Genomic DNA, 19,495 nt, shown 5'->3' with positions numbered 1-19,495 from the left:
ATTGAAAGACAGAAACAGAGACCTATTCTCATTTTCTCTTTAAACTAAGCAAAGGACAAAGAACCACTATTCCAAATAAAATTTAATTTTGCTGTAAGATTGTTATGGTTTTAAATCTCAACCGTTTGATTAACCGATGGTTAACAAGGGTGGGAGCATGAGAAGCCCCCAATATTAAGACCCACCTAATACGCCTTCTAGAACATTCGTGTTACCGTCGTTAAAAATAAGAGCAGTAAAAGCACCGTTTAAATTTTTCATGAGAAGTGAGAACCAACCAAAACCCTAAACCCTCCTCAACAGCCAGACACTCATATAAACCTCTCAAACCCACTTTCTAACATTTGCCTCTTTCCATTTTCATTCCGATCCATCAATTTTCTGCAATGGCTGCCGCCGCCGTCCTCCGTTCCCTCCGCCGCCGCGACGCCGCATCTACCTCTTTGTCCGCCTTTCGCTCGGTATATCACTATCATCGCTTCTCTTTTTTTCTTTTTTCAGATTTAATCCGCATAACGCCTCTTTTTGTTCTTTTGTAATGGCTGATGTTATTCTTTTCAGCTCATTGAAGTTTTTTATTCATTGAGAATACTCCTGTTTGTTCTTAGTTATCTGTTCATAGATTTTGTTGAGATTTTAGCTTACTTGTTCTGTTGGAATATCATTTAAATGCAGTCATATGAAAATGAGAGTTTAATATAACTCGACAGTTGCATATTGGAGATACTAGATACTCGAATTCAAGGTTTTCATATCCACGATCTAACCATTATGTTTTTATTACAACGGATCTAAACTTTTCATATTTCATTTCGTGCTTACAACTTTTATAATGGATGATGTGTCTAGCTGATCTAGCCTGGCTGCAGAATTTTTTTGAGTTGCTGTTGTTGTCGATAGAATGTTTGGCTACTTGAATTTTGAATGGTGTACTGAATTGTATGCTGAAAGAATATTTTTCTATTTTTGATATATATTCTTTTTTTTTTTTACATGTTTGTGCAGTTGGCGGGCGGCGCTAAGCCAGCATATGTAGCTCATAAGTGGTCAAGCTTGTGTCGACCTTTCAGGTGCCGTTTTGGGTTTCTGGTTTCTGGTTTCATTGGTTACTCGCGTTGGAGATACCTTTGATGTCATGTTAACTCATTAAACTTTTTCCGTCTTTGCCACAGTTCTAGGCCTGCTGGAAATGACGTCATCGGTATCGATTTGGGTACAACCAATTCGTGTGTTTCTGTTATGGAAGGAAAGGCAAGTCATTCTTGCTCTTAAATTGTTGTTTTGTGTTTCCATTTTCCAATATTATGGTTTGTGCTGATTTATATTATATCTTCTATAGAACCCAAAAGTTATTGAAAATTCCGAAGGTGCTCGAACAACACCATCCGTGATTGCTTTCAACCAGAAAGGGGAGTTGCTTGTAGGTACACCTGCAAAGCGTCAGGCAGTAACCAACCCGACAAACACACTTTTTGGTACCAAGCGGTTGATTGGTAGGCGCTTTGACGATCCTCAAACACAGAAGGAGATGAAAATGGTTCCCTACAAGATTGTTAAGGCCCCAAATGGAGATGCATGGGTTGAGGCCAATGGGCAGCAGTATTCCCCCAGCCAAATTGGTGCCTTTGTTCTCACCAAGATGAAGGAAACAGCAGAAGCTTATCTTGGGAAGACAGTTTCCAAGGCTGTAGTTACTGTACCAGCTTACTTCAATGACGCTCAGAGGCAGGCAACAAAAGATGCTGGTAGAATTTCAGGTCTTGATGTGCAGAGAATTATCAATGAGCCCACTGCTGCAGCACTTTCATATGGAATGAACAACAAAGAGGGTCTCATTGCAGTTTTTGACCTTGGAGGTGGAACATTTGATGTCTCCATCTTAGAAATTTCGAATGGTGTTTTTGAGGTAATTACTTCATTTATTTTCCGCTTCTTTTTCTTTGCCTTGGAGGAAGTAAAAGTAATCTTATACTGATAACATCTCTGTTTCAAGGTGAAAGCAACAAATGGTGACACATTCTTGGGTGGAGAGGATTTTGACAATGCATTACTGGACTTCCTGGTAAGCGAGTTTAAGAGGACTGACAATATTGACCTTTCAAAGGACAGGCTTGCCTTGCAGAGACTTCGTGAAGCTGCTGAGAAAGCTAAGATAGAACTGTCTTCAACATCTCAAACAGAAATAAATCTTCCTTTCATCACCGCAGATGCATCTGGTGCTAAGCATCTGAACATCACATTGACCAGATCCAAGTTTGAGGCTTTGGTGAATCACTTGATTGAAAGGACTAAGGCACCATGCAAGAGTTGCCTGAAGGATGCCAATATATCTATCAAGGATGTCGACGAGGTTCTTCTTGTTGGAGGGATGACCCGTGTGCCTAAAGTCCAAGAAGTGGTTTCAGCTATCTTCGGAAAGTCTCCAAGCAAAGGAGTAAATCCTGATGAGGCAGTTGCCATGGGAGCGGCAATCCAGGGTGGTATCCTACGTGGAGATGTTAAAGAGCTGCTGTTACTTGATGTTACACCACTTTCTTTGGGTATTGAGACTTTGGGTGGCATATTTACCAGGTTGATTAACCGCAACACTACTATCCCAACAAAAAAGAGTCAGGTAATCCCTTAATCTGCCGATGCTTTCTTTAGGAAGTTGTTTTTAAGTTGTCAATCTCTAAGGAAGTTCAATGATCTTTTTATTGCAAAGACATGATTATATGAGTAATTCAAATACCCCAAAGTCTCGTATCCATTCAGTTTCGGTTTCTGCAATTTTTCGATATGTTTGTGTCATGATATGACGTAAGCTATCGTTGTTTCAGGTGTTTTCAACAGCAGCTGACAACCAAACACAGGTGGGTATCAAGGTGCTGCAAGGTGAGAGGGAAATGGCCGCAGACAACAAAATGCTTGGAGAATTTGAGCTTGTCGGCATTCCTCCTGCTCCCAGGGGTTTGCCTCAGATCGAGGTTACATTTGACATTGATGCCAATGGAATTGTTACCGTCTCTGCCAAAGACAAGTCAACTGGTAAGGAACAACAAATCACAATCCGATCATCCGGTGGACTCTCAGATGATGAGATTGAGAAGATGGTTAAAGAAGCGGAATTGCATGCTCAGAGAGACCAAGAAAGAAAGGCTCTCATTGACATCAGAAACAGCGCTGATACTACCATCTACAGCATTGAGAAGAGTTTAGGGGAATACAGGGAAAAGATTCCCAGTGAAGTGGCCAAGGAAATTGAGGACGCAGTTTCAGATCTAAGAAAGGCAATGTCAGGAGACAATGTTGATGAGATTAAGGCAAAGCTTGATGCCGCAAACAAGGCGGTCTCCAAGATTGGTGAGCACATGTCAGGTGGGTCAAGTGGCAGCTCATCTGCTGGAGGTTCTCAGGGTGGTGAGCAGGCTCCCGAGGCAGAATACGAGGAGGTGAAAAAGTGAACCAAGTAGTGTTTTGTAGGCAGTTATTCCATCTGATTTTTTATCCCTCGATTTACAGGTGAACAAATGAATCATCTTTTTGATTTAGTAGGAGAGAGTATAAAAGGTTACGTAATTTTGTAACTAATTATTGGAGGTAACTTTTTACCCGGAGTGTTTTCAATTTCTAGTGCTGATTCACGCTGTTTGAATAACGATATTGGCAATTTTGCCTGGTGTTTTTTGTTCTCTCTGCAATTGGTTATGAATACAGGATTAAATTCAAAAGATAGAGAGTTTAATGATAAATTAGATATAAAAAGAATAAATTATAAAAATCTAATTACCATCGTTTTCTATACAAAAGTTTTAAAATGGAAGATATAATTATAAAAATTAAAAAAATAAGTTATATTTTTGGTTAATGTTTTTATGTTTTTTCTGTTAGAAAATATAAAAAAATAGTAATTCAGTATTTTTAAACATAGTATCTGTATTTATGTCTCAATTAAATATTATCCATACAATATTTCCAACTGTTTATTTTAACCAAGTCTTTTGGTTTATGCGGTCAATGTATGCTTAATATTCGATATTTATAGCGGCTATTTTCTAGTATTTGATTTTGTTTCTTCTTGTTATATAAGTAAAACAATTATTACGGATAATTTCTGTGAAGAATTGCACATTGACCTTTGGATAAATTTCTTTGTCAAGATTAGGTACTTTTATTCCATATATTCGTTAATATGTTTTATATTTTTTAATTTTACAGATACCATCATACCAGTTTCATGTTTACAAACGAGACTAATAGTATTGTGATATCCATATCATGCGTATTATGTAGATTTAAGAGACTAATGCATATTCATACAAATATAATTTGTATGAAATAATTCAACTTATTAATGCTGAATTTAAACTATAATAAGCTCTAAAAACTTGTACCTAAAATAAGGTCAAATACATTTTTGGACCCTGTAAAGTTCATGATTGTTGGAATGTCTATATAATTAGTTCTGTTCAGTTCTGAACAGAATTTTCGTTGTTGATCTATTGGAAGATACTTCATCAATGAACAATAATACAAAAGGAATGAAGAATGGATACGAACGCTCCATGCATCACACAATACAATTCAATGGCTACAAGAATTTATGCAGATGCTGCTTGTGCGATAAGGAATTTCGCTACTTTTGGAGTAGATGATGTTCTGTTTCTATTGTTCTGTTAAACAAGTTGACCAATCTAACAGCTGCAGAATGGATTGGGAATTTGATATTAGAACAGTTACTGTTATTATGGCTATGTAGAAAGACTGCATTTGAAATTTGATCGCAAAAACTTTCTCTGTAAGGTTTTATGTCAGTTCAAAACAGAACGTAGTTCTGTGAATATGTGATGACTATCCTTTGAGGAATTGAGGCTAAGTAGCTATTTATAGAGATGTGTGAGAACTTGAGTTGGAGCAGTTACCACTCCACTATTTTTGTGGTCAAGTAGGATTTAAGTTCATTAGTTATTCTCTGACAATCATTCTCCCATTTATATGCATCCTTTGGCCAACACTATCTACAACTTCCAAAACTTTTGAGAGTAACTTAGCAGAGTTGGGAATATATACTATCATGCTTCTTGTAAGTCACATGTAAATGTGAGATTCATTTTCTTGGGCTACAAAAACAAATGGATGATGTGTTGTCTTATATAGGTGGTAACTTCTGATGTGGAATTCGCATATACAAGTTTTTAGAGAGTCCATTACTTGGTACTAGACTTATGTATGCAGTAAGCTGGCATGTATTAATATTAATTAGCATGTGACAGCTTTTGCCATTTTGGATAACGTTAAATTCCTTCTTCTGATAATATTGTCGGGTACCGAACTGTTCCTGCATAGATACCATCGAATAAACTTAGTAGAGTTGTATGATCCGTGATTCCATGTGTTTTAATAACATTTTATTGATACATATTGGCGCATGTCTTAGATGCTTTATGGTAAGGTAAAGCAGTACATTTAAGCTTCAGGTCCTTATAGTGTAGTGTGTACTCATTTAGGCCCTGGCTATTGTTAATTCCACAACAGTGTATCCAATTCAAGAGGTATTTCTCGCAAGGTTGCAGACAAGACAAGTTGGAAATGCTTGCTTTGAATTTCAATTCTGATGAGATCGGTGGTCCAAATTTCCTTTAAGAAGGACTTGTTCTACCCTTTCCAAGAGGAATCACTAGGGCACTATTATATAGTGGGATATTATTCAGCTTCGTTTTCCAAATCTTTAAGTTACAGTTGACTTTTAGAGTAGCAAAAGATGAATCTTTTTGGTAGAGTCTAACCTGCATTTACCTATATTTTAAATCATATGCTTTAACTGCAATGAAAGGCTGTTCTGTACTGTACTAGCAAGACACCACTCTCTCTGTGTATCAGTATATGGGGTTCAAACTAACACTAATCTCCTGTCAAGTGTGAAACGTCGACTCAGTGGTGCTATTTTATTCATATTTTTCACCCTACCTATGACATTCTGGAGCTTGAGGATATGCTTTGGTCAATTTAACTCGTGCAAAATTAAGTTTAAACAATATTTTTCAGTGATTTCCACTATGGCGACGCTTAATATTTTTCTGGCCATATGGTCATAGCACCAAAACAAATGTCACTCTCCATTAATAACAAGATCTGAAAGTACACAACAGTGAAAATTTATAATATTAGTCGTCTCATTCAACGCTCAACAGTCGCCACTGCCAAAGCAGCTCTCAGAGCCAAATGATCCTTCCTTCCTTCACTCTGGTCCATCTTTTTACACTTCCCATGAAAGAATTGGTGATTATATAATGAGTCATTAAAGTCTGTAGTACATACAAAATTTAGATCTCTAATCTGATTAATTGTCAAGCCCAACAAGTTAGATACATATCCCTTTTAAAGGGCCATCTCCAACGAGGATAATTCTATTTACTGTAGCAGTAATGTGTACAAGGTGAACTCATAAACATTGATTTTCCCCAACCTATCCTAATCTCTAACCAATCTAACATTACTAAATTAAGATTTTCACCACATTGCACTCTAATTTCTGGCCTACCATTGTTTTGATTAGCTCTTCAGTATTCACGAATCCTTTTAATAAAATATTGCACACCACAAACCATTCTAGCAGTTGCTCTGCCACCAAAAATCCATCCAATATGAAACAGCAAGCCATGTTCACAGCAACACTACCTGAAATAACAATGCAATCACAAATTTAGCCATCATTCCATCTGCAGAAAATTGAAGCATTGCAGCGAAAAGGAGATACAAAGAGAATCAAAAGCACACACCTCATCCATGAGTTGAAGCTGCACACTCAAGAGAAGCCGTGAAGCAGAGCATTTTCTTCGGCAGAACACCGCACATTGGCCATGTTGAACCATTAGTAACAAAAGTCATCTGCTTGCTACAAGTGACCATTGTCTGCTTCAGAATCACTCCTTGAGGAACTCGCTGAATCTGAATCTGCAAAGAGTAAAATAAGAGTAAAATTTTAGGTTCCCCTGCTAGCAGATTGTCTCAAGAACAAACCAAATAACAACTAGGAGCAAATTTAGTACCACTAGATGACGAGGAATCACTACTTGAACTGCTGGAGCTACTAGAACTACTACTAGCATGGCCGCCGGCGACTTCTTTATCTTTCTCAATCTCCACAGGGGGGAAGGTACTCATCGGCATCTCATCCCCAATGTCAATATCCTCATCCCCAGCATCCATTTTCTTTGGTTTCTTCACCTCAGCCGGAGCCGCCTCAACCTTCTCACCAATAGCCAATTCCTGTCCATTTGATCAGAGTAACAAATTAGTATATATGGCAAGAAAATGATTACGATGATATATAAAATAAGTCTAACCCATTCAACAGATAAATACACAAAAATGAAAGGAGTTTTACCCCATTGGATTTATTGGATGCGACATTGTTGTTGTTCAAGTTGCCAAGTAGTGCCTGCCGCTTAATTTTGCTCATCATCTTCTTCCAATTTGTCACCAATCGATCAAGTTCCCAAAGGGTCTCAGTGTCAACAGCCTCAATATCAAGCTCAATCTCATCCCCATCCTGCTTAAGGTTCCCATTCCTCTTCCTTATGATCTGTACCACCTGCTCCATTTTCTCAGGAGGCAAACTCTGCAGCCCAATACCCAACTTGTGTTTCTCCTCAAGGCTCATCTCCCTCTTATTGGGGTCCTTCGCCTTAGGCTTTGGCTGCTTCAGAGGCTTCACCGGCTGGGCTCTCATAGGGGAAGGGGTGCGCACAGGCGACTGCACCATTGGAGGGTTCGAAGAGCTCGCAGGGGCCTGCACTGGCTCGGGTTGAAACCTTGCCGGAGGGATCACATTCTCCTTCTTGTTCTTAACCCTCTCAACCCTCTCCGGTTCCACATGATTCCATGAACTGGCCTGCAATTCCTCATCAACATCCTGATCCTGCTGCCTTATCGAATCCTCGAATTTCTCATGCACAGGACGATACAGCTCTTCAAACTTGGTTAAAAGCAGGTCAGCCATGTTGTGCACATCGTGACCAGGGGGATTATACGTCAGCGCATTTTTAAACGTCAATCGCACATCGGCAGCAAAATCCGACGGCGTAGAGTACACATTCTTCGCGAGATTGGACTTTACGGTGCCCAGATCCATGGGCTTCTTCACTATATCATAGTAATCGTGAAGACCCATTCCAACGACATCAACGGGGGCGTTGAAGATCCACCCAACCTTGTGCTTCATGATCTTCTGTAGAACCTGCGAGCAGGACTTCATCAAGTTTCCAATCTCTGAATTCGATCGTTTCAAATCTTTGGTGATGGAATTCACCAACGGAAATGGCCGTTTGTTGCCAGAGATCTTCTTGGTCGACGATTTTTTGGGAGGGCCATTGAAGCTCTGCTTGGGTTGAAATTCTCCATTCTCGATTCGACTCTTGAGCTTTCGAATCTGCTCGAGCTCCAAGATCAAGCGATTCTTGAGCTCGTTCAGTTCCTTCTTTGAGTACGACGCCACGTTGAACGTGACATATTGGTAATGGTTGCCATCGTTGGACCTCCGATTGATGGAGGAAGCATCATCTAACGCCGATTGATTCTTTTTATTACCAAATTTTGAATTAGGGTTAGGGTTAGAAAATGGTACTTTCCCCATGAATCCAGCTACACCGCCTCTATGCTGCGGCCAATTAGGTTCGTTTCGGTTGGCTAGGACGGCGGAAGCCATCAAGGTGCAAGATCACTGCCGTCCGGTCAGATTCCGGCGCACCTCTGGCATGAAATCTCCAATGCGGGTCGAACAGAACATAAGTCAGGTCTCAAGATGAGATTACTTGCCGGCGATATTCTCACGTGCGGTGTAAATCGTCACGCGCTGCCGATGGAAACGAAGCTTTTGAATCAAAGGAGCTGACAACCAAAAATAAAAACTAAAAAAGCGTAGTGGGTAGGGTTTGGAATTTGGCTTACCCTAATCTGTGCGAGGAACAAATGGGTGCTATGGCCGGTTCTTAAAGGCGATGAGATCTGCCCGTGTCTATTTCGGGTAGCCGTATTAACCGTTGATCTGCTCTTAATGTAAAATCCCACGGATGGCGTTGGTTCATCCGGTGCCCGGTAAAATGACCGCAAGATCTGGCACGGACGGCACTGATTTCCTAAGCTTACCACATGGCCTTATGAGAGCCGTTCGATTTTGGGGGAGGAGGTGCCTTGATTTGGGTTTGAGTTTGAAGCGAATTTGGAGTGAATGTGTCGTGCATTTAGGGTTTCGACAGCGTCTGGGCTCACTTGATGACGTGTCGGGTGGCCAAACTTGCTGGCTCCGGCGTGGGGTTGGGAATATAAGCGCAGCGCGTGGTTGCGAGCAAAATGCGTTTGTGTGTGAGGGACATTTTGGTCAATGGCTCAGAAGGTTGGACGAGGACCAGTTCTTCTACTCCAAAAAATAAATATTTTATATAAATAAAAAATAATCAAATATATATTTACATAAGAAAAACAAAATAGTTAGAGAGAATCTTATCCCATTACCATAGTCCTAAAGAAGAATAGTGAAAATTTATGGTTGACTTGACTAATGAATAAGTATATAAAATTAATTTTAATTAGTTAATTAGTATTTTTCATTGTAAAATTATTTTTTTAATTTTATTTTTTGCAGAATTTAAAATTAAATGTTAGAATAAAAAATTAAAAAACATTGGTTAAATTTAGTTGAATAAATTGATTATGTAGTTAACTATAAATTAATACATCCATAATATGTATATATTAAAAATTAATTCTAAATCACCTATTTAAATAGAACCATGTTTCTGTCTTTTGTCTTTTTGGGGTCTTTGACTCCGTTGATAAAAAAATATATATTAAAATATAAAATATATATTAAATAAATTAAATTATCTATATTTATATGTAAATATATAATAATTAACTTAACAGTTAATTTCTAATTTACGTATATAATTTTTTAAATTAATATATGTCCGGCGTTTTGCATTGCAATGTGTGAGCTTTTAACATTTAATTATCTATAACCTTTAAACTAATTAGTTTGGATTTTCATTTAATTCAAATCGTGTTTTAATTTTGAACGAAAAGGTAAGAAATGCTACTGTTCTAGAAAGAAAACAAGTGTGGAGGGGATAATTAATTATGAATGGAGTCTATTCAAAACAACTGTCCATAAATCAAAATAAAATTAAAAAAAAAGGAAAATTCAAGGTAAGAACTAATAAAACCTTTCTTTTCCGTGTATAGCTTATAATACAATAAATTGTGTTATATGTATTATTTTTATGTATAAAAAATTATATATTCTCTTAATTTGATAATAAAAAATAGAATTTTATTAATATTTATTTTAAATGCATATTTTAATATCACCGTAAAAATTAAAAAAATATATTACGGAGTTTGGATTATTAGTCTACCCTTAATATATATGTTAAAAACGTATTTTATCTCAATCTTAAAATTTTTAATATTTAAAAATAAATTTTAATTTAAAAAAACTACATATTTATATAAGATGTATTATTTAGGGGTGTTATCAGTTCAGTTTGGTTTGATTTTGGACCAAAAATTAATCGAATCGATCTATTCGATTTTCACAGAATACTATTGTACTAACCAATCGATTTGCTGTTTGTGCAACAACCAAACCGAATTAAAAGCGATTTGATTCGATCGGTTTTTCGGTTTTTAAATCTTAACTAATAGAAAATTAATCTTAGTAAAATGATGTTCAAACCAATCAATAAACTGAAATAACATTACATTACATTCAAATTCAACACAATTTCAACTCATTCTAACAACTAAACATAAAACAAACACATTTATTAAGTCTAAAATTTTCATTTCAATGCATTACTAAGCTATTTTTTCGACTCGATTCGGTTCAGTTTGATTTTTGTTGAATTAACCAAAAATCGAACCGAACCGATCGATTTACTTCGAAAAAAAAAAAAACTAAAAGAACCAATTTTTCGATTTTTTATTCTATTATTGTAAATTTTAATTCAATTTTTCCGTAAATTTCGATTCGATAATTTACACCCGTAGCATTCCTTTAAATTAATATAAGAATAGTACATTTTTTCTAATACGAAAGGAGCAGAAGAGATTTTTGTCTTGGTGTTATTTGTCATTTTTTGATCATGGATAACCTCGAACCAAACCCACACTAGATGTATAACGTGATTCTCACTCACACCTATCATTGAGAAATAACCTTGTTTGTGTTTCAGTTGCACTCAAAAAGATTTTTCTCTATATCATTTATATAAAACAAGTTATTTATTTCAAATTAAAATTGAATAGATCTATTTTATTTACTCCCACAAATTAATTTAAGAGATGATAAATGTTCCTTATCTATACAATTTTCTAGAAGTTATATATTTAAGAGTTATAGGAGTTGTAATATATGCTTTTCACATTTAAAAATAATCATTTAAAAGCGAATATTTGTAGATAAATGGCCAAATAATTTTTAATTGAATAAACTAGTACTGAGTATTGACTGCATATAACTCAGCGTTTAAATTATTTTTGAGGTGAATTATTAGACTTACTCAAATTATAATAATATTGGGAAAAAATATGCTTTGTAATTTTTTAAATTTATGGATAAATATTTTAATTTGTCGTACAGAAACAGAATAAAAGTTAAATAGAATGGAGTTTATGTTTCGTAAATGCCTTATTAAAATGTTATGCATAAAATGCTAATATATAGGGACACCTAACATATCTAAAACGACAAGGCATGATTAAAATCATTTCAAAGAACAACTTTTATAAGAGTATTTAATATTCAAACTTATGTTCACTATGCATTAAGAGAAACCCGTACAACTAAGATTTAATACATTTGGTTTTTTTAGTATAAGTTTTAAAAATAGTTTTTTATTATTGTGCATAATATAGTAAAATAATGGTGAAAAGAATTATTACAACATGAACGAAAAAAAGAATTTGAGACATGTATCTAATTTCCTCTTGCATTGAATGCCTTAATTGTGATGCATTAAGAGGAAGCTATCCCAACCAACTACCAAGTGCTTTTATATATATAATATATGGCAACATATACAAAATTAAAGCAATAATCTAAAATAAAAAGTTAATTATTATTAAATTTATAATTTCTATATATGTAAATTTTATTATATTAATTTAATAATAATTAAATATTTGTTTTTTGTATATTCTTGCTTGTTGCCTTTAGATGCCTATGAGAAACTGATGATGAATGAAAACACTTACCCCTTTGCTGGCATATTATTGATTAGACCTGTTCTTAATAATGTTATGGTCTAAAAGATTGATGAGCATCAAGTTAGCTAGATCTAGTGTCATTCCAATTAGTAGGAATACTTGTAGTATATAATCACATAAAGTAGATTCAGCATGCCTTTACTAATTTACACATTTAGCAGCAGTTAGCACTTAGCAATAAATCTTAATCAGGCAGGAGTGCATCCAATCCAAGCTTGAGTTGCATGTGTGATATGAAATAAAGCAACTAGCTAGGGGATTTTAGCCGGTTTTTAATTTTGATATTGGATTTATAATAATATATTTTTTAATAATGTATAAAATTTAGTTTTTTTTTTAATTTATATGGAGATCGTGAAGTTTAATTTTTTTAAAATTTTTGAAACACTAAATTAATCTTTCAATTTGTGAATTTACAAAAATCTGAATCTTTTAATTTGTAAATTTTAAATTTTTAAAAGAGAATGTTATGGTAAAAATGTAAATGATACATATCTACAAATATTTTAATTTGTGGTTGTTTAGAACACCACATAGAAACTAGTGTGTGGGTCTCTATTAATAAATTACTAAATTTGTTTTCCTAGACAATGATTTTATAACTATCATTAGTCTTTTTTGAACTATGGTTTATTTTAAAATTAATATTTTTATTTATTTTATATTTAAATTAGTATTAATCAATTTTTATTTTTTATTAAAAAATTTGATTTTTTATTTCGTCCTAAAAACGCTGAAAAAATAAATGGAAGTAACTTAAGAAATATATAAAAACAAAATAATAATATTATTCTTATACCAAATACTTTTGATATTTATGTTAAAATAATTAATTATGTTTTAGAAAAATAAAGAGTTCATGTAATGATTATCACAAAGTATTTTAAAATAATGTATATTATAGAAAATGTATACACGTTAAAATTTAGAATGTTTTATATAAATAAAATAAATATTTATTTATCAATATATATAACTCTTGAATATATCGATTATGAATAATAAATGCACGAATTTTAAACTATGTGTATTTGAAATAAGTAAAATTTGAAATTGATTAGATTTTAATTTTACCTGTAATGTATAGTTAGGATTATAAAGATACGAAGATATTAACTAACTAAACGAGATGTAACACATCATCAAGACATCGATTTTTTTAGATTGATGTTATATTTTTTGAGTTTATTTAAAAAAAATATATTTTTTATTGTTGAGATGATTTAGTTATATTACAATAATTTTAAGTTAAATAGATTAGAATAAAAAAATAATTTAAGGTATTTTAGCTAGGTTAGTTAGTGTTTCGAAGTGTTATCTAAAAGTTAAATTTATTTTGAACCTAGACGTGAGGTCTAAATGTTTTAGGGGTGAGAGTTTTGATTTGTTCACCGAAAAAGTAATTTATCCAACGTTTTTGTTTAAATGGTAGTGAAAAATGTTTGTAAAAAATTTTGATGCCTAATAAGTCAACAAAAGTTTATGCAGATTTTAAGTCAAGGGACTGCAGATTGTGGCAGACTCGTATCTTATGTGAGTTCCTTAAAACCTACATAAATTTTTGTTGAAGTAGGCACCAAAATCTCTTGTAGGCATTTTTCACTATCGTCCAGGCGAGGACGTCAGATAAATCGCCTTTTCAGTGAATAAGTCAAAACTCTCACGCAAGGTTGTTAAACTCGCGAGTCTAAGTAAACTCGTAGAGTTGACCTAGACTCGACTCGCGAGTTAACTCGTAGACTCGTACGAGTTCACCTGTTATGAAGTTTATATATATCATACATAATGTATATTTACTCAATTCTAACCCCTCAAAATTAATAATATCAATCTTAAAGCACATAATAAATTAAAATAATAGCATACATTATAACAAATACTTTAAAATACACATTCAAATCCTCTATAATTATTCTTATACAAATACAACATAGAACACACAAAATTAAAAATTCTAAATCTGCAATGCTAAATCTTTAATTGAACATTGAACACTATCAAATAATCAAATTAACTCTAATCAAAATAATTAATTACTAATCAGTCATGAATGGATGAACCATCTCGCCATCTAACATAAGCGATAAGTAATAGCTAAAATTAGAAGTAATAAAATTTAAAAAGCAAAAAAAAAAAACTAAATCAAGAAGCAAAAGCTCAAAAAAGGGTAAAAGACATACAAAAAATAGAAGATACAGAAGAAAAGATGGGACAAAGTCCCAACAATAACAGATCGAAGACAAGGATGCAGCAGGCAGCGGCGGTGAGGGTGCAGTAGCAACACAAAACGACGGCGACAAATAGTCATAGATTTCACGACGGTGCAAACCAGAACAGAAATAGGATTGTAGGAGAAGTAGTCGAACTCGTGAACAGTGATAGTACGATGGAGTTGCGGACAATGGAGATGTGAAGAAATACAAAGCAGAGGGCAACATCGGTAAAATTCACAAAGACAATGGCGCAAATCAGAGCAGAGGTAGCAGACGTAGGCAAACAATGGCAGCTCGACGGGAAACAGCGACTGCGGCAGAACATGGAGAAAATGAGACTTGAGAGAAACGACGTAGATGAGTGAGTTGTGAGTGAGTTTTCTTTCATTCTTTGGGAGTGTTATCGTAACCCTAATAAAAAAAGTGTTTTTTTTTGTTTCAAAATGACATTTTTTGAGCAAAAAGTTAGTTTTTTTTTTTTACATTTTTTGAACCTCTTGTCTAAGTCCAAATTAATTTTATTTTTAGGTAACACTTCGAAACACTAACTAAACTAAAATGCCTCAAAATTATTTTGTTTTTATTCAGATATATTTAACTTAAAATTATTGTAATATAACTAAACAATAAAAAAAAATTTTCTTAAAATAAACTCAAAATATAACACCAATCCCAAAAATTCAGTGTCTCGATGATATGTTACATCTCGTTTAATCAGTTGATATTTCTGTATCTCCATAATCCTAATTATACATTACAGATAAAATTAAAATCTGGTCAATTTCAAATCTTACTTATTTCAGATGCACATCACCTAAAATTTATGTATTTATGACACATAATTAATGTATTCAAGAATTATATATATTAGTAAATAAATATTTATTTTATTTATATAAAACATTCTAAATTTTAACGTCTATGCATTTTTTATAATATACATTATTTCGATATTAATATTTTGTGATAATTATTACACGAACTCTTTTTATTTTGCTAAAACATAATTAGTTAATAATAATCTTATTTTAACATAAATATCAAAAGTATTTTCTATAAGAATAATATTATTATTTTGTTTTTATATTTTTCTTAAGTTACTTCCATTTATTTTTTCAGCCTTTTTAAGGCGAAATAAAAAATTATAACTTTTAATAAAAAATAAAATTTAATTAATACTAATTTAAATATAAAATAAATAAAAAGATTAATTTTAAAAATAGACCATAATTCAAGGCTAACGACGGTTATAAAGTCACGATTTAATAAAAAAATTAGTAACTTACTAATAGAAATACACATTAATCTCTTGATACGTGGCGCTTCAAAGAACTACAAACTAAAATATTTGTAAATATGTATCATTTGTATTTTTACCGTAACACTTTCCATTTTCAAAATATAAAATTGACTTTTTGATTCATGAACTTTAATTTTTAAAAATTTTTAAAACACAAAATCGACATTTCTATTTGTGTTTCAGTAGTAAAAAATTTTTTAAATACTCTAATTTGTAATTACCTCCCTATTCGATTAAAATATACAATTTTTTCATAATAAAAAATAATATAATAATAATTTTCATATAAAAAAAAATCAGCCGATTTTAGCATCCTTTCCAACATATATATGAGTGGGAAAAAATAGAAAATTAATTACACTAGTTGGTGGGAGAACATATGAGATGTTCATTATGCATTATGTCTATTAATTTTGTTTTCAATTATCAAAAATGATGTATTTTGTCTACTAGAAGGCGTATGTTGTATAGATACTAGTACAATATCAATACTCAATCCGGATATCGCAATATATAGATAAAAAAAAGTATAAAATAATAAATTTAGATGATTTTTTAGTATATATATATATATATATATATATATATATATATATATATATATATATATATGAGTATGAAAATGATATAAAACAAGTTAGTCGAGTTTTTTCAATAACAGGAACCAAATATTAGTATTAGTGAATCAACTAAAAAAATTAAAATGTTCTATGTTGATTAAAAATGATTAAATAAATCAGTTATTATGTATTATTTATATTTATACATACTAATTTATATATTTTTTTAGTTAAATATTAGGCATCATAATAATCAAATTTGATATAATAGAATAATTATTTTTGTAATAGATGAATAACTAATCAATTATATTTATATTATTATAATAAAAAAAGTTTATATGAGATGTAAATACGTATTTTATATATATAGTGATTGGTTGGTGATCGAAATTAGGGATGGCAACGAGGTGGGTAGGGATGGGTCTTTGCTCTATTCGATCCCGTTCTACCGTACAACAATTCGTATAGAACTCGCTTTGCTTCTATCTGCAGGTAGTAAAGCGTTGAACTCTAACTCGTTCATGTGGGCATTCGTCCCGTTCTTACCCGCCCCTAAAATTATTAAAATTCAACAAATAAAATTAAATTTCAAAATTTATATAACCATCATCACATACATAACATAAATTAAAGTAAAAATTTAAATATGATACAATATTATTAATCATTTACTAATTATTTTACATATTATATATATATATATATATATATATATATATATATATATATATATATATATATATATATATATATATATATATACCGAGACGGATAGGGGCGGATATTACCTAAACCCGACATCGTCCCACCCCTCCTAAAAATCTGTCTCGCTAAAAACTCACCTCGAACAGATAGAAATAGGGTGGGCACCCGTGAATTCGAATGGTATTACCATCCGTCAAAATATATATCTAGAGAGAGAATAATATTCAAATAAGAATATTTAAATAGATACGATTTTTATTTAACAAACGATGAGAAAAGAAACAGAGAAGTTTTAAGTATGAGTATAACCAAGGCCATGTAATTAAATCTAAATTTGTAAATAATAAATATAGAGCACACTTTTACATAGTGAAGACTCAAGAATATGGAGACCCCTCCATAAACAAATGTCAACAAAATGAGTCTCCCCAATGAAGCATTATTATTGCTTGGTTCTTGTTATTACTTTTCAAATCTAAAACAGGAAAGCAACAAGTTCCTCACCTCAAATGGGCTATGAACTAGTCTCTATCAATAGTTTTCATAAGCCTTATCCCCCACTTACCTATGCTATATGTTACTGAATAATATCAACTCATTAATCTAATAATAAAGAGATAACAACCGCAATGGGTATGTTATATATATTATATTGTAGCTGCTTCACATTAATTGGGCAGCCATATCTAAAGGTCATCATTCAAAGTCAAAGAGATGTTGCCAAATGGGTGAACAAACAACAATCTTCAATGCTGTTTTGTGCTCCCACTATAATGATCTTTTATTTACTCTCTCTTCCTCTTAAACTAATTAGTTGACAACCAAGAAATATATATGGCTATGTGAGAAAAGAGTTTTACACTTTTTCCTTTCAAAAAGACATGAAAATATTTAATGCTTGTCTTCTTATGCAAACTTCTTTAATTCAAAGTATTTTAATCCTAGATTGCAAATTTTAAATAGTGGAGTAAGTGATTTCCATTTTATTTTAGTTAATACATTAAAAATTAATATATTTAAGCATCATAATGAAATAATAAAAACAAGAGTTTAACTAACATGTATTTTAAGAATTTATTTTAATATTATTAATAGAAAATTGTAAAATTTAATCTTCAATATATTTCTTGTATATATATCAATACATAGTGAGATTGATTATTGGTAACTTAATGAAACTTTGAGCAAATAGTGATTGTGAAAATCAAGTACCAGTGTCAATTTTTAATGGCTTCAACTCTTCAAGTCATGTGAGTATATAGACATTACATCGATCATGTCCTATTTAATCTGTTTCATTGCCTCCATAATATTACCCCATTGTTCTAATAATGCATCGAGAAAGTATTATATTATCATATGAAGTCACATTAGTTGATACTGATTATTCTGCTCATAATTAACTGTAGATACACCGTGATAGTACAAAAAAAATAGCATTTTTTTTATGATTGAGAAGCCGAGGGTTGGTGAAGAAACTAAAAAGGAGCTTTAATTTGATAAATACTGCTGTGAGCGGAGAAAAGGCACATCAAGTACTATGTATAGTTTGAGAGTATAATTACGTTCAATTAGATTAATTAATATTATTTAATATATTTAAATATTTATTATAAAATATTATATTTTTATTATTTTGATTATTTTAATATTTATAATTTTTTTTATATTATATTATTCTATACAACTAAAATATATACAAATATTTTTTTACATTCTCTCTTATTTTTTCCAACATATATTAAGCTTGTAGTACTCTAACAAAAAATAAAAGAATAATAATAAAAAAATAAAAATAAAACAATGAATTAGACATGTAATATATTATCATTCAACTAATTAAATAGAACTTGAACTTATCAGAAAATATGAGAGTATTATGGTCATTATTTACTAAAATATTAAGAACCTCCCTTTAAAATTAAAATTGACCATGGATAAAGTTAAGAAATTCCTATTCACATTAGCTATACATTTTTCTCTTTTGTAGAATGGACCTTCTTTTATTCTTTCATTCACACTTGTTAATTTTCTAATTACAATGGTACATCATCTTTCATATCCTCTAGTGCTGAAAATTCGTTTCCTCTATCTAAAGTTACCTCTACACTTTGCTAGAAAGAACAATATATCTAAATATTTGAAAAAAAATTAAAGAGGCGTACTAACTAATAAATCAATGAGAAAAAAATTTGATGGAAAACAACACAATATTTAAAATATAAATATGTGAATAGATAGAATAGGAAGATTGATTATAAAAAGTAATAAAAAAAATTATACGAATTAGAAATTATTTTGCATCAGAAAGTGAACAGAATATGACATTTTATTAACAAGATTAGTTTTTTAAGTTTGGATACTAGTTTACTTTACATCTTTATCAAATAAGCCCTTAACAGTAGAATCTTTTGCATTTTATTTTATATAAAAGGGACAAGCATATGAGCAAATCAGAAAACTAAAAG

General features: G+C 32.0%; 2 protein-coding genes across 2 annotated transcripts; one reads left to right on the top strand and one right to left on the bottom strand.

Moving 5' to 3' along the window:
• The first annotated feature begins 208 nt into the window (after positions 1–208).
• Positions 209–3,710, top strand: LOC112714775 (heat shock 70 kDa protein, mitochondrial). The gene is made up of 6 exons (XM_025766444.3): positions 209–461; positions 1,006–1,070; positions 1,173–1,251; positions 1,340–1,906; positions 1,994–2,614; positions 2,820–3,710. Exons 1-6 carry the CDS (start codon positions 387–389, stop codon positions 3,441–3,443), a joined length of 2,031 nt encoding a protein of 676 aa, XP_025622229.1. The 5' UTR covers positions 209–386; the 3' UTR covers positions 3,444–3,710.
• A 2,537-nt stretch (positions 3,711–6,247) lies between these two features.
• LOC112714774 (transcription factor GTE7) lies at positions 6,248–8,950 on the bottom strand. Its single transcript, XM_025766443.3, has 4 exons — positions 7,367–8,950; positions 7,029–7,248; positions 6,759–6,933; positions 6,248–6,657 (listed from the first exon to the last, which is right to left on the bottom strand). Exons 1-3 carry the CDS (start codon positions 8,684–8,686, stop codon positions 6,875–6,877), a joined length of 1,599 nt encoding a protein of 532 aa, XP_025622228.1. The 5' UTR covers positions 8,687–8,950; the 3' UTR covers positions 6,248–6,657; positions 6,759–6,874.
• Between the last annotated feature and the right edge of the window lie 10,545 nt (positions 8,951–19,495).

Source organism: Arachis hypogaea, chromosome 10 (assembly GCF_003086295.3).
Source record: "Arachis hypogaea cultivar Tifrunner chromosome 10, arahy.Tifrunner.gnm2.J5K5, whole genome shotgun sequence".
Taxonomy (NCBI): domain Eukaryota; kingdom Viridiplantae; phylum Streptophyta; class Magnoliopsida; order Fabales; family Fabaceae; genus Arachis; species Arachis hypogaea.
Note: the sequence above shows the minus strand (reverse complement) of the source record. Positions and strands in the feature narration are given on the sequence as shown.

Bases quoted from the DNA above. Each gene is read 5' to 3' on its own strand.
- LOC112714775 (XM_025766444.3), top strand. From the start codon at position 387: ATGGCTGCCGCCGCCGTCCTCCGTTCCCTCCGCCGCCGCGACGCCGCA. The intron at 1,252-1,339 runs GCAAGTCATTCT...TATCTTCTATAG, and splicing joins TTTCTGTTATGGAAGGAAAG to AACCCAAAAGTTATTGAAAA. The intron at 2,615-2,819 runs GTAATCCCTTAA...TCGTTGTTTCAG, and splicing joins TCCCAACAAAAAAGAGTCAG to GTGTTTTCAACAGCAGCTGA.
- LOC112714774 (XM_025766443.3), bottom strand. From the start codon at position 8,686: ATGGCTTCCGCCGTCCTAGCCAACCGAAACGAACCTAATTGGCCGCAG. The intron at 7,249-7,366 runs GTAAAACTCCTT...TCAAATGGACAG, and splicing joins CATCCAATAAATCCAATGGG to GAATTGGCTATTGGTGAGAA. The intron at 6,934-7,028 runs GTACTAAATTTG...TACTCTTTGCAG, and splicing joins TGATTCCTCGTCATCTAGTG to ATTCAGATTCAGCGAGTTCC.